We start from the raw sequence: 24,674 nt of genomic DNA, 5'->3' as shown, positions 1-24,674 counted from the left end.
ACCAGAGATGTTGCTTGACCAGAAGCGTTACTTCAGCACTTTGTGTGTTTTTATGTAAATCAGCATTCTCCAACAGGATCAAGAATGACTTGCTTCCACTTCAGTTTGGTGGGTTCAGAGAAGACTATGAGGCTCACGTGGGACTCTGGACAAGAGGTGCTTGGCAGGTGAGTCAATGGGAAGTGGTGAACTCCCTCTGCCATTTGCTTTGGGCTTCTGTGTACTTCTGACAAATGGGCGCAAAGTTCATAGTGCCAGTCTGAACATTCCTAAACCATCCTGAGTGGTCACAAACTGCGGATTCTGAGAAGTAGTGTGGATGGTACACCACCTCCATTGGGCTTTGAGAATATGCTTGAACATTATTAACTGTGAAGTACTTTGGAAAGTGTCGACAGAATGGAAAGTAGGGTTATTACAGGAAATTTTATAACTGCAGTAACCCAAACCTTAATTATACATTAACTTAATGGAGAGTTTAACTGAAATGGAAAAAAAATGCGATGTAGCAAATAGAGATAGCCAAATGTTACATAAATTCTATGGATTACGTTAGGACTTTAGGTGTAAACTGAAATATGAATATCTAATTTATTGTGCTCACATAAAGCAAATTACTTTGATTATTTCTGCAGCCATTTATCTGATTTTGAACTTTGCTCTTGCCTTTTAAAACAAAGACCAAAGTTCAAATCCTTATGCACTTGTCAAACATGGAGGTGAAAAAGGCTGTGGTTGGCATGGTTTTCGTTGCAATGATGAGTAGCCAGGGAGTTTCTTTGGGTAAGAAATACAAATGGAGACTGACAGTGAATTGCAAAGCAGTGATTTGGTTGTGATATTCATATCATACTGACCTGTTGGATTGAATATCTCCTGGTTTAAAATCTAAGACTTGATAGCTGCCATGCAGATTGGATTCATGCTTTTCATGTTTTATGTGTTTTTTATTTGTGGACATGGATTCAGGTTTTGCTGTTGAATGAGGCTGGCAAACAATGTTGAACTTTAGGACATAAAGGATCGCTGAGTATCAAGTATAGTTTTGTGCAGAGGCTAAAAAAGAAGATGAAGGTACACAAAAATGCTGGAGAAACTCAGTGGGTGCAGCAGCATCTATGGAGCGAAGGAAATAGGCAACGATTTGGGCCGAACCTTCTTCAGACTGGCTCCAACTCTAAAAAAGAAGACAAATGCTTGCTGCATTTGCATGGTATCTTTCACCTTTCTTTTAGAGGATCCCAGAGCACTTTCCACTCAATGAATTGTGGTGACTGCTGTGTAGTGCAGGCAAAAGGGACTAGTAGCAATGGGGCATCTTGGTCGGCATGGACGAATTAAGCTGAAGGTTCTGTTTTCGTGCTGTATGACTCTAAGTTAGAGACATTGCAGGCTACCTCAAGCAGCAGTGTGATAATAACTAGATAATCTATTCTAGAACAACGTGCTCTTTTAGCTTTACATTCTTTAGGTTTATATGCCTGGAATGCTGTGCAAGCAAGACTTTCCACTGTGCCGTACTTAATCATATGAACTTTACTTCATATGTGAGAGCAGACATTTCATGGGTTAACATCTCATTAACAAGACAGCTCCTTTAACACAATAGCACGTTTTCAGTCATGCAATGAATCGCATGCTCCTGTACCTTCTTCCCAATGGTAGTGGTAAGAAGAGAGTGTGGCTGGGATGGTGTGGCTCTTTGATGATATTAGCTACTCTCTTGAAGCAGAGCTTCCTGTCGACCCCTTCGATGGTAAGGTCAGTATCTGTGATGCACTGGGCAATACCCAGTGTGACCTCCTTCATCCCTGAAAGTTCAAATTTCCAAACCAGTCAGAATTCTTTCCACCGTACAATTGTAAACGTTCGATAAACTTTCGGTGACATTCTGATTCTCCTCAAACTTCGGAGGAGGTAGATCCATGGTTAACATATTTTTGTGATTGTATCAATGTGCTGAGCCAGTTAAGAGCTTTTGAGTCAAAGTTAAGAAATGTGCCAAATTAATCCAGCCAGACTTTTGGGGCTAAGGAAAGAGTTGATATTAAGTCATGACACTTAAACATCTGCACTACACAAAGTGTACAATACTGTCATTGGTTCGTACATCATTATGACGTGTTATTTACAAGGCAATTGAGCGTAAACAATTTGGCTTGTGCGAGGAAAAGACTATGCTTAATTTTCAACTTGAATCTTGTTGTCAGAGTGCACAAATCCACGATTAGGACTGAGACAATCTTCCAGTTTAATGCAGTGCAATGGATGGGAGGAAATAGAACGACTATCAAAAAGAGATGTGACAATTTGCTGTTCGTTTGTTTCCCATTACCTCCAGATCTGAAGATTGATCAAGCCCTGGTTATTCTGCATAACACCCTGAGCCAGCATAATGTCAGCATCCTCTACCTGTCTGATTACTGCTACAAGGTAAGAGGATGTTAGTCAATACATTTGACTATCCACAATATTCACTCTTCTAACAACAATAGCGAAAGGCATAGATAATGGTCTGTGAAGTCCATGTGCACTACTTTATGTACTTTAGCTCCATTCTTCCAACTACTCTTTCTACATTTTACCGTGGTTTGCATATGAATACTGATAATTGAAATGTCTATAAGTTAGGTTGGAAGTGACCTGTCACTTCAATCTTGCTTACACATCTAAATCAATGAAATTGACTGCCCACTAGTGTCAGTAATCGCACATTGGAGGCAAGGTGAAACTGTATTTTATATTCATTCAAAACTGTAGCAGTCTATTTATGCAACATGTCAACTAAAGAAATATAATCGTCTAATAATATCTCCAAGCGTAACTAAAATTATAGCAGAGAGAGAGCCTCTCGAGTTTGATGGGAGTATCAGTCGAGTTGTTAGTGAATGACAGTTACACGATAGGTATATTGTGTGCAAAATCAGTCCTGGTTGCTAATGGTAGTGTGGTCTCCAGGCATGATCAGTTGTGGAATAGTGGTGCCACTATTTATAGCAGAAACATTTTGCATGGGTGGATCTCATGATCCGCTTCTCCTCGTTGGCTCAGGAAACTAGAAAGAAAAGGTCAGCCTTGCTGTAGTTGTCCCATGGCTTGAAGGACACGTACATGACTTGTCAACATTTATCCCAGAAATAAAAGCTTCATGTGTCTCCATTCATCTCAGGGGTGTTTACAGGATATTGCTGGCATATGGCAATCACCTCATTGTCTGCGGGGCAAACTTATCGTGCATCAAAGAAGATATTTATTTTCTGAATCACTGTACAGTGTTTCAACATGAAATTCAGTGTGTAAAAAATAAGAATGTTGAAAGAATAGCATCATAAAAAGCTACTTTTATTAATTTGACTTCTTCCAAATTTCAAAAAGACATATCAGTAAATTCCAAAAGCATCTGTGGACGGAAATGGTCTGAAGAAGGGTCCTAACCTGAAACATGATTTATTCATTTCCCTCCACAGATGCTGCCTGGACTGCTGAGTTCCAGTAGTTTTTTAATATGAATGCCTATCACTGGGATTTCTCCCAGGACAATTTAAAGTCCTTGATTTAAAAAATGATAATTTCTGACCATTGTCAACTTTCCTATGATTTCCTTTTTGTTACCATTCTTGGAATATGTTAACATTTTATTTTGAGTTTCAAGGTCTTCAACATCTTTTAAAATTCCCTCTTTGTCTTTGGGGTTGTACAGGCAAACAAATAATGGGAATAGGCTTCAAGAACATTGGCAACCTAGTGGCACAGCTGGTGGAGCTGCTGTCTCACTGCAACAGAGACCTGGGTTCAATCCTGACCTCGGGTGCTGTCTGTGTGGAGTTTGCACATGTTCTTGTGACCGCATGGGTTTCCTCTGGATGCTCCAGTTTCCTCCCACATTACCAAGGTGAGAGGGTTTGTGGGTTAATTGGCCTCTGTAAACTGCCCCAAGTGTGTAAGGAGTGGATGTGAAAGGTGGATTACATAGCACTGATATGTTATCCTGTGAAAAGTTATCAGTGGAGGGTCAGGGGGCTATTTCCATGATGTATCTTTCAATTAATCGAAACACACTCATCCTTAATGTTGGAAGGGCAAAAAAATAAATCAGCACAGGTAAGTTTACTAAGTTTAGAAAGCAAATGTGGTCAATATTATAATGTAAAAATAAAACATCAGATGTGGTAATTCAAGCAGAGATAGGGAATAATACGTAACTGCATATCTTTGGATATATTTTTGTTGTAAATTACTTCTCCTGAAACAGAATGTGATCTTCATATGTTGCTTCTGTTGGTTTGATTTATTGCTAACATAGAATCAGCTGATTTATCAACTATCATCATTACGTGGAATCTAAAGGGCGAGAAATGCACATGTACGTTTTTATCTGTCTTTTCTTGCTGGGGATAAATATTAAGAATAGGAAGAATGTTACTGATAAATTCTTCATGTTAGCCACCAGGTGGTGGCAAAAGCTGGCTATTCTGATCATAGTTGTGCATTTGTTCAGAATATGTTTCTCAAACTGTTTTGAATGATCCACGTGTGGAAACACGTACATAAGACAAAAACAAATGCCACAGGTGCTTCTACATTTGCAAGCTTGTTTTGGCTTGTGGAGTCTATTCTCATATTTGAGTTAAGGACCTGAACATTCACGACCCATTCCAGAATATGATTGCAAAGGCTTATGCAGAATTGAAGGAGTGGTGTATTGTTAAAGATGTTATCTGTTAGATGAGAGCTTTACTGAAATCCTAAAAGGTTCAGATGGATGTTAACCATCTCATATGTGTAAGAAAGAATTGCAGATGCTGGTTTAAATGACAATAAACTCACTTGAACTTGAAATCGAAGGTAGACACAAAATGTTGGAGTAACTCAGTGGGTGAGGCAGCATCTCTGGAGAGAAGGAATGGGCGACGTCTTAACCCGAAACATCGCCCATTCCTTCTCTCCAGAGATGCTGCCTCACCCGCTGAGTTACTCCAGCATTTTGTGTTAACCATCTCATACTTCTGTAAAAGAAAATGAATTTTCTATGACTATTTGGGGCAACATTTCTCCCTCAATCAATATCATATACTAACTGACATATTACATTTCTGTTTCCTTGATCTTCTTTGGCATATTTTGTTAGCTGTTCTGCAAAATCAAACAGCATTTAAAATATTGTAGCTGAAATACCTCAATAGGTTATGTGAAGAAGTGCCAAATAAATGGAAGTCTAATATCTTTCCTTCAGCATTCTGCTTATTGTCATACCTACATTTTCCTTGTCTTTTGCCAATGGAATATCTCGCAGCTGTCTTATTTTATGTATTTTTAATTAGAATCTATTCCACTACAATTGTACACATACACAGGAACCTTTCAGCTCTCCACAGTTCCTCATCCTACCACAACCAGAGAGCAATGTTGAACTGCTATCTAATTCATTGGTGACCCTCGTACTATCCTTGATCGGACTTTGCTGGCTTTCCCTTGCACTAAATGTTATTTCATTATCATGTATTTATACACTGTAAATGGCATGATTGTAATTTTGTTTTGACTTTCTGCTGACTGGTTAGCACACAACAAAAGCTTTTCACTGTACCTCAGTACACGTGACACTAAACTAAACTGAAGCGTTCAAAACTTATCTCAGACCCACTTTGCATTGCTTTTAACATCTGTCTCAACTATTTATCCAATTCTTTCACAATCATTGGTCATACTCTAATGTAAACATTAGCTGGTCCAAGAATCCATGAAGTAAAGAAATAATTTCAACAGAAGCATCACCAAGGAGCATCACATCTGGCTATGCCCTTTCCTTCAGTTTGAGAGTATACTGAGAAAAAGGAACCTTTTGTTCGCATAAAACAAAGTATGTGAATTTATGATGTGCTTTGATTTACTTCAGGGTAAAATAAATCAAGACTTGCAACATTTCATGGGATAAATTGTCAGTTACTGAAATTATGACTAAGCTGAAATAAAATGTACTTTGAGAAGACAAACAGTTCATGAGAACCAATCTGCCCGTTGAAAAACACACTTTTTGCTGTCAGATAGTTTATAGTTAATGATTAGTTCAACTGATTTGTTATCGTTGTTTGTACAGTGGGGAGCATTAGCATTGGTCTCTGGATACTGTACACAATGTGAAATTCTGAACCAAAGAATTATTCCCTTCCTTGGGGGAAAAAAGCACAGCATTCCTTTGTTTTTTTTCTGGCGCTGAACATCAGATTTCAATGTATCCATTTTCGCTTTAATTGACTAAAGTGCATGGTGGATAAGATTCTGTAATGCAATTACCTGGTTCCAAAATCACAAACTATCCATTCAATTCTTCCTTGAATGTTATTCAAAGATCAGTATCTGGAACTCTTTGCCAAAGGAGATGGTTCAGTCAGATCCAATCACGATATATAAGAGACATTTTTAGAAAGCACTTAAATAGGCAAGGCATACAGAGAAAGAAATGGACCCAATGCAGTCCAATGGGATTAGTGTAGATGGCAAAAGGTTGGCATCAACTTGGTGGAACAAATATGCCAGTTTCTGTGTTATACAAGTCTAAAATGCTGGGAACATTTCTTTGTGGTACTAACCAGTTCAAAGACAGTTCTGAATGTCCTGTTCTCTAATTTGCTGAGTGTTTTCAGATTTCTTTTGATTTTACGACTCAATGTCCAGATTTAATGGACTATTTACTGCTCCACCCACCCCTCTCATTTCCCAAATTGGTGAGCTGGGTGAAAATTGGTGAGCTGGGAGTACTACAGCATCTTTTTGAACTATGATTTGCAGTTTATCCCCCTATTTCATTGTCTTTCTTTCAGATAGTTTTGCTCTATTTTTTCGTGCATTGCTTCATCTTAAAAATAACAAAATGGTTGGTTGATATCTGGGGGGAACAAACCCTTTCAGCACTTTAATGTTTCCACGTGGTAATAAGAGAACTTCATGACAGGAAAAAAATGTTTTATTACATTAAATGATGAAAAATTAATTAAAAACATGTTGTATAAAAATATTCTGGTGAGAATTGAAACAGACATGAAAAATATTACATGTCTTGGCCTCTGGACTTTTACTTCCTAAAACTCTTGGTCCGAACTTTTTCCATCTCCTTCAAACTTATCTCTTTGACCGAGGATTTTATCACATCTTGTTGTTATTCTTGTCTTGTTATTTGGCTGTGTGTCAAATTCTTTTGATTGATGAAGCAACTTTCAGAGTGTCCTCAGAACCTGCACGGACGAGCTAGCAGAAGTATTCACAGACATTTTTAGCCTCCTTATTATAACCTGTAGTTCCCATGTGCTTAAGCTAATGATTATCATACTGGTGCCAAAGAAAAATAAGGTAGAGTGTCTTAATGACATACACCATCGTGAAGTACTTCAGGAGGCAAGTCAAATTCATATTAACTCCAGCCTTGATCCACTGTGGTCCACCTACTGCCATAATAGTGCATTGCAGAAGCCATCTTCCGGCCCTACACTAATGCAATCTCCAAACTCCGAGACCAAGGACTCAGGACCTATTCTGCAACAGGATCCCAGTCTTTTTGGCCAAATCAGTAAAGAGAGGCAGCAAAACAGCCTCATGATTATTCTCAACACTGGTTCCCTGCAAAGCTGTAACCTTCTCTTTCACAGCTCTGACAAAGATTCACAGACCTGTATTCCTAATTGCTTACCGTACCTGCATATTTACTTTTCATATCACATGAGCCAGAATACTGGGGATTATTTGTTGGCCAACGTTTATTAGGTTTAATACATATTTTGTTTTTCTTTTATTCATATCAAAGCACATAACTTCACATTTTTCCTCTATACACCATTTGCCAGTTTCTAGGACACATACTTAACCTGACCAAATCTTTTTGTAATCACTTTGCATCCTCCTCACTTTTCCTCCAAGCCCTTGATATACATATAAACATATGAATTAGAAATGTAAGACAACCTGCTCATTCCATATATTTGTTTAGTTTTAGTAAGCCTTGTTTGAACGGCTTCCAACGTATAAACATCCTTCCTCACTAAACACAGTACCCTAGTTGTGGTCTCACCACACTCTATAAAACTGAAGCATAATCTCTCTATTTCTGTAATCCATTACTTTGCAATAAATAACGACATTATGTTAGTTTTCATAATTACATGCTGTACATATATACTAACCATTAATGAATCATGCACCAGGACACCAAGATCCCTATGCATCTCAGAATGCTGCAGTCTCTCACCATATAGATAATATGCTCTTTTATATTAACTGTCAAAATGCTTGGCAAACGTGGATGTGGAGAGGATGTTTCCACGAGTGGCAGAATCTAGGTAATTGCCTCAGAATTAAAGGACATTCCTGAAGGAAGGAGATGAGGAGCAATTTATTTTGTCAGAAGGTGGTGAATCTGTGGAATTATTTGCCACAAAAGGCTGTGGAGGCCGTCAATGAATATTTTTAAGGCAGAGATAGATAGATTCTTGATTAGTACAGGTGTCAGTGGTTATGGGCAGATGGCAGGAGAATGGGGTTAGGAGGGAGAGATAGATGATTGAATGGTGGTGCACACTTGATGGACAGAATGGCCTAATTCTGCTCCTATCACTTATGATCTTATGACCATATGAAAATGATTAATTTCACATTTGTAAAATCATACTCTTATTTGCTATATTTTAGTTCACTATAGCCTCCTTATGACCTCTTCACATGTTACTTTCCCACTTTGTGTCATCAGGCAACTTAGCAATTACTGTATATACCTTCTGTGCCTTCAAGTTATTTTTGAAACTGAATTTTAAATCAGGAATACCAAACTGACCCAACTAGTCATAATCTGCCAAACCAAAAGTGTCCATTTTGTTCCTATTCTCGGCTTTTTGTTCTTTGCCAAACCATTATGCAAGCTATTGGCCATTATTTTATGTAACAATCCTTTGAATAGTACCTCAACAAACACTTAAAAAAAATGTTGCTTAACCTCCTTCTGTTCCATTACATAAAATCATCCCATTCACTCCTATTTTTGAGAAGCACAATGTAGAATGTCCCCAATCGCTCCTGAGAGTAAAGAATTCATTTGGACTAAATAACCTCTTAATCACTCCACGATGAACAATGTACCTGAGCCACATCACTTATCATTCAGTGTGCAAAATTCCTGGTCACAGTTACAAAACATTCCTTTGTATTGTGTAATATTTATCATCGATTATACAAGTCATACACATTGTATTTTTTTTATAAGTAAGGCACACGGATTATTTTATCAGCATGTGTTGTTGCCAAAATGTAAATTTTACACCTTTAACAGTTTTATCTTTACGTAAGTTATAATTCAAGTGTAAGAATTCTTGGCAGGTTAGCTATGCCAAAATCCATTCATCTATTCACTAATGTCAATGGTTTAGGACAGCTTAAAGGAATTCAGAATTACATTTACATTGGCAAGACTCCAGTAGTTACTGAATAATGGGAGTGCCACAGTGATCTATAGGATGAGCGATTAAACAGATCAGCATTTGAGAAGCTAGGAATCGAGGACCATTAATCTGTTACAAAGTGTGCATCTGGAAAAATAAGCTGTTGATTTAACCCTTTGCAGTTACACTTCTGTACTGAACAAATGTCAAAATAATTCAACTAATTCTGGTGCATGTCATAAATTAGAGGTAAATGATTCTGTTACTTTGGTGTATATGGAGATTCACTTGACACTGTAATGAAATGGCCCCCTATTTTCATGAAGCTTTAGCTCAAACGGATTCGCACATCTAAAATACAAGACAAAGGAAATTAAACACAAATTTATTAATGCTCAATGCATTGACAGTTAATTGAAGAAATTAATTTCAACACAAATTCAGTTGGGTGGCTGACATTCAAGCAATTACAATAAAATATAAATAAATACACAAGAAACTGCAGACCCTGGAACCTTGAGTCATCACTTTGAATTGTTCAATCTGTTTCTCTCTCCATTGTTGATGGCTGCCCTGCTGAATATTTATTTCAGATTTTAAGTTTATTTTACTTCTTCATTATTGTCCAAGACTGTGTTGCGATCCTGATCACTGGAGGGATTGAGTTGTCAAGCTAATAATCAGGCTTCAAAATTCAGTAGAACTGGAAGGGGAAATGAACCAAATCCTTCTGATTCCATTAATTTTAAATCATTGTGTTGTTCCCTTTTATGCATATTCAGTGGGACTGTATGTAGATTTGAAATACACAGATCTTGTGTTAATTTGGTTCTGGCAGTCCGATTTCAGGAAATAAACCAGAAATGGCTTAATGCTTCCCATTGCTGCATGTAGAAGGGATTATTGTCTGTTTCTGAACTCTTGGCTATTACTATATTTTGTTTTGGCTGCAGTGTCACAAAAGCAATAGAACTGAAACGGTGCAGAGATGAGCAACAAGGTGATGGAAAGTATAAAGAAGATGAGATAAGGAAAGTGTAACAGAACAAAAGCTTTGCAGTTTGGGTTAAGTGGGGCCCTCATGAAAGTATATAAAACATTTTCTAGATAGGCAATGTAAGTGCTGAATATTATTAAATCACGGAAGTAGGGCCAGGAGAAATAAGTGGAAGTGAATTAAAAGTTAATTTAAAACAGATATGTTATTTGATGCTTTGCTCAGTATGATAAATGTTAAAATTATCTGCTGAACCAATGAAAGCAAAAATATTGGAGTTTAAACTATTATTGGATGATATTATGTGGTAATCAAGTCAACTTTGTTGCAAAGGTTTGGTATTGAAGGGATACGTAATCATAGGCATTAATGGGGTGGCTCTTCATGGGTGACTTGGCATACCAGAGGGATAATCTTCAGTCGCTTGTGTGGTCTTTTCTTGTATCTGACTTCTACGCTGAGTCAAAATAAAAAATAACGTTAAATTGTAACTGCTCAAGTTGCAAAATGCCAGTCATAATCTTCTTTGATTATTTTAGTCAAGGCTAATTTCCATCCATTGTAATCTACGATGATTATTTTATCTTCCACTGGATAGGAAGTCTAGATTGACCAAAGATATGGAAAATGTCCCATCTCGTTTTAGCATTAAAGAAACAGCGCAGGTTGCTCCGTTTGTGAAATTATCATTGGTACCTGTCAATGGGTGGTTTGCAGAACAGGGATGTTGGGGATTTGCCAGTGTGCAATAACCTGAAAATGCTTGTTGTGTACTGTATCAATCTGCTGCTGCAAGTTATTCCAGTTGTTACAATGTAACACAGCAGGTAAGATCTTTGTAAACTAACAATCTCCCAGCTTTGAGACACTGTTGCCAATTGGTGAGAAAGGCTTATGGTGTTTAAGAAGGAACTGCAGATGCTGGAAAATCGAAGGTACACAAAAAAAAGCTGGAGAAACTCAGCGGGTGCAGCAGCATCTATGGAGCGAAGGAAATAGGCAACGTTTTGGGCCAAAACCCTTCTTCAGTTATTGAGAACAATAGTTGGGATGTCATCTGTTAGCGAGTCCACACCTAGAATTTTGTGCGAAATGATTGGAATATTTGTGGAATTATTGTCGAATATTGGAACATTGGTTTTCAGATAAAAGAGGAGGAAGTAAGTTCTTCTTGGCCAGACTTAAGTCATTAAACCATTCTTGTAGCACGCAACAACACTGAGAGAGCAGGCAGTGGAGGAGAGAAATGTTTGACGACATCTTGCTGTCAATGAGAACAAGAGGCTGAAGTCATTCTGTTGATCATTGTGGACTCTTGAGCACTAAGAATATTCTTCTCTTTTAGTGTCTTTATCAGGTTCTCCTGCATGCAGGTACACAGCAAGGAGATAGCCCGACCAATTCCAGTGCTGTTGTGAGCGTGCTGTTTCCCCTGACATTCCAGATTGTTATTGGAGATGACCATAACCATTCTGTCATTTGCAGGTAAGAAGAAAGTTACCTTTTGAAATGTGGCTATTATTTGTAATGTGTGAAACATCCATGAAGTCCATTCTTATCCAACTTCTTCCAGCCATTCCCACTTTCCCATGATTTTGCTGCTTGTGTCTTCCTATAAAATGAATTCCTGTTTGACTTTATGATCATCTTTCATAATTTCTTCAAAGTCGTTTCAACTAATTAAAAAAAACCCTGGAATAATAAATCAACTGATAAACAGCTGAGTCAAAATAACATGAGGCTGTACCAGAAAATGTTTGGTAGAAGATGGATAATAGGTGACTTGTGTAGTTGAGAACCTGAGAGCATTGTAGTGTGTGAAGGTGTCTGCAGTACTGTAATGATCAACTGTAGTCCAGCTGATACGAATAGATTGCCTCTGCTGGGAAATTGAACCAAGCCGAATTTGTGCAGTTAAACTTTCCATTTTCAACTTTTCTCGTTGGAAATCTGCTGCGACAAGACTTGCTGTCTAACATTTTATAACAGTTTCAGAATTCCAGCATTCATGGTTATTTGCATTTCTATTGCAGGGAAATAGTCTGAAACTACGTTACTTTCAGCTCAGGTTATTTGCACGGTAAAGCTCCCTTTATTAAATCTTAATAATGCAGATTTAACCTCAGTGTCAATCAAGCATCAATATTGCATGTGAGACGCTTCTAATTCACACCACAGCTTCCTAATGACTCCTAAGGGTGCAACTGTTCATTTTCTTAACTGTGGCAATTACGAGCAACGGATTTGCACTAGTTTATAATGGAAACCTCTTGCACAAAACTGCAAAATGATCAGTATTTCACCAGCAAGGTTAAGATTAAACACCTTGACCAGAGGTGAAAGGCCAGTGCTGATCTTAGTGGAGCAGGGGTTCATGTTCATTACACATTATGTAGCACTGAACCATTATTCCCAACTTTTTAATATTGTTCACTTACTTCATTCCACTCTCTCAGTACGATCACTTGATCAAAATGCATTTGTAAAGTTGATAAGAGTTATGAAAATAAGATACTAAATACTAAATGGGCGGCAGGGTGATGCAGCGGTAGATTTGCTGCCTTACAGCACTGACAGCGCCAGAGACCCTGGTTCGATCCCGACTACAGTTGCTGTCTGTACTGAGTTTATACAGTTTGTTCTTTCCCTGATCGCGTGGATATTCTCAGAGAGCTTCGGTTTCCACCCACACCCACACCCACAAAAAACACCTGGCATTTCAGCATTTTCTGGTTTTATTGTAACTTAATTGGGTTCCCAGCCTGGGATTGACAATGATTGCAGGGGCAGTGAAGAAAGGTCCTGGCCTGCCCCAACTCGTCAAACTCTTCACAGATGCTGCCTGGCCCACTGAGATCTTCCACCATTTTTCTTTTGTAAAGCAACACAGTTCTTTTGTGAGCTCTCAATTCCGGATCCGACTTAAAACAGCATGACTAATTATTCCGGGCAACACTTTGAAGAAGCATTGTGCAGGAAATGATGCCTCTCTACCTAGATGATAAATGTTAATGTAGAAGTCCAGCATTGGAGCAGTGCAATTTGTGACCAAAATTGTGCAGTGGAATTTCCAGAAGTTGTGATATAATGCAGAAATGGTAGTACTTGTGTTTTACTCTGGGAACAAATGATTTTCATTTGCTTAGAACTGGAAAAAGTACCAGACAATTGAATTTCTAGGTGGTAACCTTTTTCTTTTTAACCCTTAAGTCAAACATGATTGTTGAAAGTAGCATGTGTGAAATACTTAACAATTATATTGGGCGACTTTCTCACTTGTGAACTTGATTTGAAATCCAAATGAGTATTTCCATTCCATTACTTTGGAAATCCAAATTGATTCAAAGTGGTAAAGTGAATAATTTCTATCTAAAGGGGTTCTTCATCTTATTATTCATAAATCTAAAAAGCCCCCCCCCCCCCCCCCCCCCCCACTATGTACTCTTTCCTCCCAATTCATAAAATAGTAAGAAGGAACTGCAGATGCTGAAAAATCGAAGGTAGACATAAATGCTGGAGAAACTCAGCAGGTGCGGCAGCATCTATGGAGCGAAGGAAATAGGCAACGTTTCGGGCCGAAACGTTGCCTATTTCCTTCGCTCTATAGATGCTGCCGCACCCGCTGAGTTACTCCAGCATTTTTGTCTACCTTCAGAAAATAGTAAATTGTTTTTATTGATGTTGGTTGTCCTACTTCTAGGTATTATAATGGGTGGGGTTGTGTTGTGGAAGAGGAACTCTGCATTGATTTGTAATTCAATTGGAAATTTGAGCATGAATGATTGTAAATGAACCTGGAACAAAACCCTTTGATGCTTCTTTTCTTAAGTAATTTACCAGATACAGTTCTTTTAAGTCCTCTTTAGTACATGGTGGTGGGTTTTAATCTATTATTAATCATCTAAATTAACAAAAACAAAAGCTTTCAGTTGTCTTGATAGAAGATAGAAGTCAATATCCCTGTTTTAATAACTTAATTTCTAAATTATTCTGCTTGGTTTCAAATAATAACGCTGAAAATAAATGTTTGCAAAATATCTATACAGAACACATCTGTGTGCAATCACTTACCTTTTTAATGATGCTCTAACAGCGCAATACTGAGGGAATGTTTTATATGAAATGTTAACCTGGGACATTGTCACTGGATTTTAAGGATTGATGGAGCAGATTTTTCTCTAAAAGGATAATCTGTTTGAGGAAGTTTATTATGTTTAAACTGGCTGCTGAGTTTCCCACGTTACAAAAGTAAGTACTTGTACTGACTGGAAATGTGTTATAGAAAGGTGTCTTTTTTCTCAAATATGAACTGACCATTATTTTAAATCATGAAAGAATATTAACTAATATGACATCAGAAGTAAAATATGGTCTGCTAAATTGGTTGATAAATACATAAATATATACAAATGACATTGCAAGGAGACTAGTCAAAGTTCAAAGTTTTTATTTTTTTTAACGTAAAATAACAAAAAAATTGAAGAACATGACCATTCTCTGACGGTTGCAGTGATGGAGATATTAATCCATTGAACACCCTTTTAAAATATTGGGGATGGGAACTGCTGAAAACGCTTCAAGCATTTATACAATAACTAGACCAAGTGCAGACGCATTGGGTCTGTTCCCCCAACGTGCGGTTGTGTGGGGAAGACAGCATGCAGCGTCACACACATTAACCATCCCCCCCCTGCACTCACGCTAATTACCCCCCTTGATATTATATTAATTTTATTAATTTTCTCCTTTTACCCCATATCCACCCTATCTACTGACGCATAGCCCCCAACATGCAGTCACATCTAGAGAGGGGGGGGGGGGGGGGTAGGGGTAGAGAGTGAGGGCAGAGAGAGAAGGGGCAGAGGGGAAGGGGGGGGGAGATATTTTTACTTCAACCCAAACCCCCCAAACAACCATTTGCATGCAGTGCCTTTTTACTTCAAACCAACCATATTTTCATTTTCAAACCACATTAAGGGCACTCACAGTTGAGTAGACATGTGTGCAGTGTTATTCAGAGCTCAGATAGACGTGACCTCCATCTTGCAGAGACTGAGTGAGGCACACCACTTCCTAGTTTTATATTTCCTTCCCCTCCCTCCAGCAGGGGCAGCAGAGAGAATGGTGATGAAAAAACCCCATTAATATCTCTCTGATTTTTCATCGATGGGAAAAATCCTCTCGTCCAGGAAGGCAGACGTGGGCTCTGAGCGAGGTGGCCAAAAATGACAGCCGTAGGTAGCAGCGTTCTCTCGGAAATCGTAGCACAGTGGGCCAAAAGCGGTCAAGATCAGACTTTTAGTAATATAAAAACATTAATATCTCTCTGATTTTTCATCGATGGGAAAAATCTTCTGGTCCAGGAAGGCAGACGTGGGCTCTGAGCGAAGTGGCCAAAAATGACAGCCGTAGGTGGCGGCGTTCTCTTGGAAATCGCAGCACAGTGGGCCAAAAGCGGTCAAGATCAGACTTTTAGTAATATATAGATATTCACAAAGAATAAATTCAAGGTCACTAGGACTGTTCTAAGTTAATGCTCATCCTATTCTTTGCTCAAAGGAACATAGACTAATATAAAAAGGCAAATATAATATGCTCTAATAGATCGATAGAGGGAAGGGTGAGATTAAAGAGGGAATGTACTAGGTCCTGGGGGAATGCTGTCTGTTCAAAACAATTCTCTGGTGTAATGAGAACAGTCATGCTCAATAATATTGATTGTAAAAAAAACAATAACATTTATTACTCCCATAGAAAGCAACTCACCCAGTCATCTTGTTGCTAAGTCACACTGTGGTGATAATGATAGTGAAGTAAGCCGATTGATCGCAGTTTGAGTTTTGTCTTAAAATTAGCTTGAATTTTCAGAAATGCTGTTGATTCAGGACGGATATCATACTGATGGGGTATGCCTGATCCCCTATAAAATACATGTTGTCCTGCGGTTAGCATGGCTCCTAATTTGTGTGAAGAGTAATTTTACAAGCTCCACAGTGTTTCTGGTCTGCAAAGCATGATGCTTCTCCCTGCCAGTTACATAACAATCATTTCATTCAGAAGAGCCCGCTCCTGTTCACCATTTCCTTCAGAAACACATTAGAGACCAAACACTTGGCAGAAAAGGACACTTAACCTTTTTCCCCTGCCATTCATTGGTGCTACATACTGTTCTTACAGTTCATTCTTTCTACATTAGCGATGAAGCTGGACAATCCAACATTTATCCTAACTTTATAATTAAAATGATAGAAGCCACTGTGTTTACAAGTTTTGCTCTCAATCAGTTGATTCAACAGGGAGCCTAATTGCCACTCCCATTTTAATTCAAGGCACAAGAGTATGTCTGAACTGTTAATTGAAGTACCAGCGTGTAAGAAACTCCTTCATTCTGATGCTTCCAGTAGGGGTCAGTTGCTTCCAAGAGTGAGAGTTGATTAAGAAAAGGAGTGCTAGAATCATGCAGAATGGAAACAGGCCCATCAGCCCAACTCATCTATGTCAATTAAGATGCCCATCTAAAGGGCCTGTCCCACTTTCACGACCTAATTCACGACCTTTTGTACTCGTGGACATTTTTCATCAGGTTAGAAAAACCTCCCAACCTACTTGATGCCACGAGTATCTAGGACTAGCATCATGGCCTGCTACGACCTACCTACGATCTCGTGACGACCATGCTGCGAGTATGAGTCAAGGGCAAACTTGGCAGAGGTCGTGAATTAGGTCGTGAAAGTGGGACAGGCCCTTTAGTTAGTCTTATTTGCCCACATTGACCTGTTTTGCTCCAAACCTTCAGTATCCATGCACCTGTCCAAATGCCTTTGAATTGGTTATTGTGCTACTTCAAACACTTCCTCCAGTAGCTCCAGTAAACATTTCCTAGTATATGTTTCCACTTTCATCTTAAACCTTTGCCCTCATTCGTTTTTTCCCCTCATTCTAGTTCTTGTGATATGAGCTGTGGCATCACTGTGAACTGGTGGTTCCTCTGAGTGTTATTCTGACTGGGAGTGTGTGAATGTGGAATTCTTTGTCCCCAAGATATACTTAGTATACAGTATATGGAGAAAGTACAACTGGGACAGTGTTTCATTCTATTCATTGTTCATGCATTTGGGATATTTTCAGTTTGCATTGCAGTTCTGGTCACTACTGGAAGGATGTGGAGACTTTGGAGAGGGTGCAGAAGAGGTTTGCTAGAATGATGCATGGATTAGGGGGCATTGGCTACAACAAGAGCTTGGACAATCTTGGATTGTTTACTTTGGAAGCCAGAGGTTGAGGGGAGAGCTGATAAGGTATATAAAATTATGGGAGATATAGATGGGACACAGAACCTGTCCCAGCCTGAAACGTGCTGCTGGGGGTGGTGGTGGGCAGATACAATAGTGAATTTTAAGAGACTTCTGGATAGGCACATGGAATGCAGGGAATAGATGGATGTGTGCAGGCAGATAAGAGATGGTCTTGGCACAGACATTGTGGGCTGAAGGACCTGTTAACTGTGCTGCATTATTCTATGTTTTAGAGCTGCTATACTGCATTAGATTATATTGTATTGTTTGTAACTTGAGGAAATTTACCTTGCATTCCCAAAAACATTAGAGGTGCCATTTTTCAGATGAGAGTAAAGTAAGGGTCTGTCGTCAATCTTTCAACAGAAGTTCTCCTGATAACTATTTCAGAAACTAGATTGCTAAAATAGATATTCTGGTTGTCACATTAATCTTTGTGAGATCTCATCATTCCCTAAATAGCTGTTAATGTTTCTGCATTCTAACCGTAACTACACTTAAAGTACTTTGTTGATTGTGGAGTGCCTTGACAAAACCTATATTTGAGAAACACACCTTACAGATTGAAGGCTTTACCTTTAAGTATAATAATAATAATAATAATAATAAACTTTATTTCGGACTTAAGGTCCAGACAAGGGGCAACATTACATTAAAAATGCATTGCATATCAAATATCATAAATATATATAAAATCATGGTATATCACATAAAAACATCATCATTTTTTTTTTATACCCACAATACTTAAGTTAAAAATCCAGATTAAAAGATGATCAATGCCCTACAACGAGACAACGATACCAGTGTCTCCACAGCTGGGATTCGTAGCATGTAGTGCTAACCCTTATGTTTGTCAAGGCCACAATAAGCACATTTTTAGAGTAATTTATCCTGCAAATGAATTTGTACATGTGGTGTCTTAGGATAGCTTCTAAAGTATTGACTCCTGCAGCCACAAACATATTACTGGCACTACACCATCTAGGTCGCCTTAGCAGTGTTCTCATGGCATCGTTATATGCCACCTTTAGTCTCTGCGTGCTTGTCTTTAAATAGTTCGACCACAGGTGCGCAGTGTAGAGGGGTGTGCAGTATGCTCTAAATAGCGACATCTTCACCACATCTGCACGAGCACCAAATTTACGCAAGATGATATTCGTCTGTACATACAGCATGCGTCGTTGCCTATAAATATCCTCATCATCTGTCATTTGTTCTGTAATAATATGCCCTAGATATTTTATCTTATTACAGACATTAAGATTGTTGTCAGACAATTTAAAATCAGGATAGTTTAGGCATTTATCCTCCTTGGTTCTACAGACCATAACAGCACTCTTACTAGCATTATATTTAATGTCATGTTCCACACCATACACGGAACATATAGTAAGGAGCTGCTGGAGACCAGCGCTAGATGGACTAAAGACCACAAGATCATCTGCGTACATAATATGGTTCACTAAAATATTACCAATCATGCACCCAGTGTTACAGGCTTTCAATTGTTTAGACAGATCATCAATATATAGATTAAAAAGGACTGGGGACAAAATTCCCCCTTGTCTAACACCATTGCTAACCCCAAATGGGGCTGAGATCCTATTGTCCCATTTTATTTGCATAAAGAGAAGATAGGTTAATATTTTTGGTGGATATCTTTTATCTTAATTATTCTGCTAAAGATTTCACACCAAAGCTGATAAATTAACTACATTAAAATATAACCAATCTTTTCCCCTTTCCAGTATTTGCTTGTTTATTTCTCCTTTTTATCCTTATGCTAAATCCCCTTTGGTTAAAGTGTTTGAATATGATACTAACAATTGTGACCCCTATCACAATGCCTCCCCATTAATAAAAATTGATGTTGTAAGACAGAAAATCCCTCTAGTTTAAAGATTTTACAAGATCCTATTAAAAATTTAGAGGATATAGAGGCTAAACAATACATCAAATGGCTATCCTTTTCAAGGTATGTTTTCTGTCTGTATATATAAATAATCTGAATGAAGTAGACACTAACACTGAAAATCTCATTTGGGGTCAGCTTTAGCTGAACTTTGAAAGCATTGGATTTCTCCCTGCCCTGTTCTTGCCTGGGACTGACCCAGCATATCATCTTCAAATCAATGCCTGGGTCCCTTTCTGTTTTAACCCAACTATCTATCGACCGGTGCTCACAAAAAAAACCTCAGGCTTCCTTGATCATATTATATATCTGCTGGGAAATCAATATGCGTAATTTTAAAATATAAGGGAGAAAGAAAAATGCCTCCATCCCATTCACAGCTGAATGAAACCTTATCCAACAGGAGTTGAACAGTCACAGATGGCTGGTGAGCTCTGAAGGTGGCACTCCTGAGCTTGCTGAATCATAATGTTGAGTTTGAAGGCTGTGGATTTAAGCCCTGATTTAAGATTTGCATGTAAAATTTGGCCAGGACAGTGACGGCATTTAAAAAAGCAGAATGATGTCCACAAGCTATTCTTGGACAGTTCCTGCCCAGCTGTTAACAGGCAACTGAATCATCCTTCTGCAACCAGAGAACAGTTCTGAAGCATTATCAACCCCATTGGTGACCCTCGGACTATCCTTGATCAGGCTTTGCTGGCTTTACCTTGCACTAAACGTTATTCCCTTATCATGTATCTATACATTGTAAATGGCCCGATAGTAATCATGTATTATCTTTCCGCTGACTAGATGGCAAGCAACAAAAGCTTTTCTCTGTATCTCGGTACACGTGACAATAAACTAAACTGAAGCTAATATATGACTTTAGTCAATTTAAGACTATTATTACTATGCTGCCTGCCTTGGAAAATTATTGGACATTTACCTCAGATGTAATAGCTGCATTTTTCTCTATGAACAGTAACACCTTCACTTTAAAGTAACCCATTGTAAGTGAAACACTGAACATTTAAAGTGAGGTGATCAAATTGAACAGCTAAAATCTTTTCTAAAGTTTATATTTTATTTTCCTGTTGTTCTTGCTGAATATAGCCACTGTGTGGCAATATAATAAAGATTTTAAGATAAAATCTAATTGATTGTCTAACTCTGCCAAGACTGGAATGGTCAGACTCATGACAAAACAGTGTCATTAAATTTATTTGATTTTCCTCTGCAAGCGCCTCATAGAGTTTCGTATGCTACTACACTAAGCCAATTATGTAGATCAAAAGCATAATAATATTCCATTTATTAGCCATGGTTGTGTGTTTTATAAGTTACAATTCTCAATCTTTTTGCCAAGGTGTAAATTCTCCAATCCCATGGAAAGGAGTTTGGTTCACAAGATAGTGTTGGAATGACTTAGTTCAGTCTTGTACCTATATCCCCCATTGGGGTTCTGGATATACTGAATTTATCCTTGTTTTCCATAACAACTTTGGTAATGGTGTTGATATTGGTTTATTATTGTGAAATGTAGTGAGATGCATGCAAAAAAAATCTTGTAGGTTATCTAGCCAAATCACACTAAACATGAGTACAATCAAACCATACAAAACAGGTAATGTAAAAAGAAAAATAAATAGAGTATAGTTTATAATATTATGGTTGAGGAGAAAGTGCAGATTTAAAAAAGATGCAAGGGCCACTGCGGTAAATTAGCAGTTTGCGACTAAATCTTTAGTTTATAAGATCGATTTAATAGTCTGATAACAGCGAGCAAGAAGCTGTATGTTAATTTGGTAGATCTGCTTTCAAGCCTTTTTATCTTCTGCACATGGGAAAAGAGAGAAGAGGGAATGGTGTAAATGCCCCTTGATAATTTTGACTGTTTTCCTGAGGCAGCATGAAGTGGAGATGGTTGATCAGGGAAGGCTGGTTTGCATCATGGACATGGCAACATCCTCAGATCTTTTCAATATTTCAATCATGTGCTTCCAAGGACTCGCAAACCTCATCCTTAATAATGGTGATGTCATCTGCAAACTTAGAAATGGAGTTAGAATAGAATTTTGCTGCACGGTCGTGAACGTATACAGACTATGGAACGGGGCTGAGTGACCATCACCTGTCTCCACTTGTCCATCAATTTCAATCTCAGCTGATGTTACACTTCTTTGAAGTCAAAATCTAAATTCAACCGATTCCATCCACACCATTGCAGATGGGCAGGGAGAGAAAAGTGCTGGAGAAACTCAGCGGGTGCAGCAGCATCTATGGAGCGAAGGAAATAGGTAATGTTTTGGGCCACACCCCTTCTTCAGACTGATGTGAGGGTGGGGGGTGGGGCGTGGGAAGAAGAAAGGAAGAGGGAGAGCTGAGAAGGGGAGGAGACAGTGAGGACTATCTGAAATTAGAGAAGTCAATGTTTATACCGCTGGGGTACAAACTGCCCAAGCGAAATATGAGGTGTTGCTCCTCCAATTTCTGGTGGTACTCACTCTGGCCGTGGAGGAAGCCCAGGACAGAAAGGTTGGATTCAGAATGGGAGGGGAAGTTGAAGTGCTGAGCCACCAGGAGATCAGGTTGGTTATTGCGAACATTGCGTTATTGCGCACCCGCTGAGTTTCTCCAGTATTTTTATCTACCTTCGATTTTCCAGCATCTGCAGTTCCTTCTTAAACATTGCAGATGGGCAGCATAGATTTAAATTGGGGCTTTAATTTTTCTTTAAAACACCCTAATTAGTAGGGCACAGTATGTTGTACCCATTCTCAGTTATTTTAGCTGAGTTTTGTGGTTCATTGTTAATAGGTTAAGATAAACTAAAGACAAGTAACTTTTTTTTGCATTCACCCAAAGAAGAAACTACCCTTTAAATCCTTATCGTGTTCTAAATAGTTCAATCAGATCACCTCTCAGTCTAATAGAAATGTCATTATATTTCCTTAATCTGCATTCTACATTTCTTTCTTTCTGTGTCTGAAGTCTTTTCTTTCTTTCTGGACCTTTTTGTCTGGAAACTATGTGTTCAGACCACAACTTGTAGTTGAGAACATCATTTCAGTGAACCATAAATGTACTACAGAGAGATTACTACATAGCCAGACTGTTATCCCTTATCCTTCAGACAAAACAAAAAACCTCTGTGTAAGAAGGAACTGCAGATGCTGGTCTAAACCAAAGATAGACACAAACGCTGGAGTAACTCAGCGGGACAGGGAGCATCTATGGAGAGAAGGAATGGATGACGTTTGAGATGGCCAGGAGAAGGGTCTTGACCCATTCCTTCTCTCCAGAGATGCTGTCTGTCCCGCTGAGTTACTCCAGCGTTTGTGTCTATCTAAGAAAAAAACTATCCTATTGTTTCAGACTGGTTAATGGCCCACTGGGCAATTTTTAGGAATTGTCTGCCTCATCCAACCCACATTCATTCCCCAGTGAACCCCAGCAAATGGAATTTGGCAAACTGGTATTTGTGATATTCTGTTGTACAATTGCTTCTCATACAGAACAAACCACTGCACTTAAATGTGATTTGTTATTTATAGAGTGGTTTGAGAAATACAACGGTTCTAATCTCTGCTCATATTTCTTCAGTTTGCGCTCTTTTTTTCTTTCATTGTTAAAAACCAAGATTCTTAAGAAGCTCCAGAGGAGTTTTTTGAGGCATTGAGAAAAAGCTCATGCCAACTCACAGTTCTGTGAGGAACTTCAGATATGCAAAGCAGAACCGTTGACTGAAAATAATTAAGGCTATATTTAAAAATTGCAATCATAATTCAATGGTCATTAATCTTATGACTATTTAAAACTTAATTTTATTATTTGACTTACAAAATGAGACTGTCAGATAAAAATGGCTTAAGCAGAGTGAACTTCTCTTCAATTAAATAAAAAGGCGGATTGGTTATTGCTAATTGATTTTAATATAAATTATTGGTTATGATTAATCACATACGTTTTCATCGTAATGTGTAGGCTCACTAATTGACGGTATTCGAGTTCACAATGTTGAAGACCAGTCTTGAAGAATGAAGCATGGTTGGTGGAGCTCAGAACTAGACATCTCTGACATTATCCTTCCGGATAATGAAAGGCCTAGATAGAGTGGACATGGAATGGATGATTCCAGTTATGGGACAATCTAGAACCAGAGGGCCTTAGAATAAAATGATCTATCTTTAGAATGGATCCCATCCATCCATCCATCCATCCATCCATCCATCCATCCATCCATCCATCCATCCATCCATCCATCCATCAGGACCCGCACCATCCGGGCCACACACTCATCTCACAATTGCCATCAGGAAGAAGGTACCAGAGCCTGTAAACTGTAATGTCCAGGTTCAGAAACAGCTTCTTCCCTACAGCCATCAGGCTATAATGGTGATGTCATCTGCAAACTTAGAAATGGAGTTAGAATAGAATAACGTTTTGGGCCAAACCCCTTCTTCAGACTGATGTGAGGGGGGGGGGGGGGGGGGGGGGGGGGGGGGGGGGGGGGGGCGTGGGAAGAAGAGAAAGGAAGAGGGAGAGCTGAGAAGTGGAGGAGACAGTGAGGACTACCTGAAATTAGAGAAGTCAATGTTTATACCGCTGGGGTACAAACTGCCCAAGCGAAATATGAGGTGTTGCTCCTCCAATTTCTGGTGGTACTCACTCTGGCCGTGGAGGAAGCCCAGGACAGAAAGGTTGGATTCAGAATGGGAGGGGGAGTTGAAGTGCTGAGCCACCAGGAGATCAGGTTGGTTATTGCGAACATTGCGTTATTGCGCACCCGCTGAGTTTCTCCAGCATTTTTGTCTACCTTCGATTTTCCAGCATCTGCAGTTCCTTCTTAAACATTGCTGATGGGCAGGTTAGATTTAAATTGGGGCTTTAAGTTTTCTTTAAAACACCCTAATTAGTTGGGCACAGTATGTTGTACACATTCTCAGTTATTTTTGCTGAGTTTTGCGGTTCATTGTTAATAGGTTAAGATAAACTAAAGACAAGTAACTTTTTTTTGCATTCACCCAAAAAAGAAACTGCCCTTTAAATCCTTATCGTGT

At 38.7% G+C, this 24,674-nt stretch overlaps 1 protein-coding gene across 1 annotated transcript in view; it reads left to right on the top strand.

Moving 5' to 3' along the window:
* Positions 1–617: 617 nt before the first annotated feature.
* si:dkey-192p21.6 (uncharacterized protein LOC565246 homolog) overlaps positions 618–24,674 on the top strand; it is a 163,991-nt gene continuing 139,934 nt past the window's right edge. Inside the window, exons 1-3 of the mRNA XM_055661723.1 lie at positions 618–783; positions 2,342–2,433; positions 11,765–11,904. Coding sequence (XP_055517698.1) covers positions 699–783; positions 2,342–2,433; positions 11,765–11,904 — 317 coding nt within the window. The 5' untranslated portion in view covers positions 618–698. The remainder of the gene's footprint in view (positions 784–2,341; positions 2,434–11,764; positions 11,905–24,674) is intronic.

Source organism: Leucoraja erinacea, chromosome 34 (genome assembly GCF_028641065.1).
Source record: "Leucoraja erinacea ecotype New England chromosome 34, Leri_hhj_1, whole genome shotgun sequence".
NCBI classification, from domain to species: domain Eukaryota; kingdom Metazoa; phylum Chordata; class Chondrichthyes; order Rajiformes; family Rajidae; genus Leucoraja; species Leucoraja erinaceus.
Note: the sequence above shows the minus strand (reverse complement) of the source record. Positions and strands in the feature narration are given on the sequence as shown.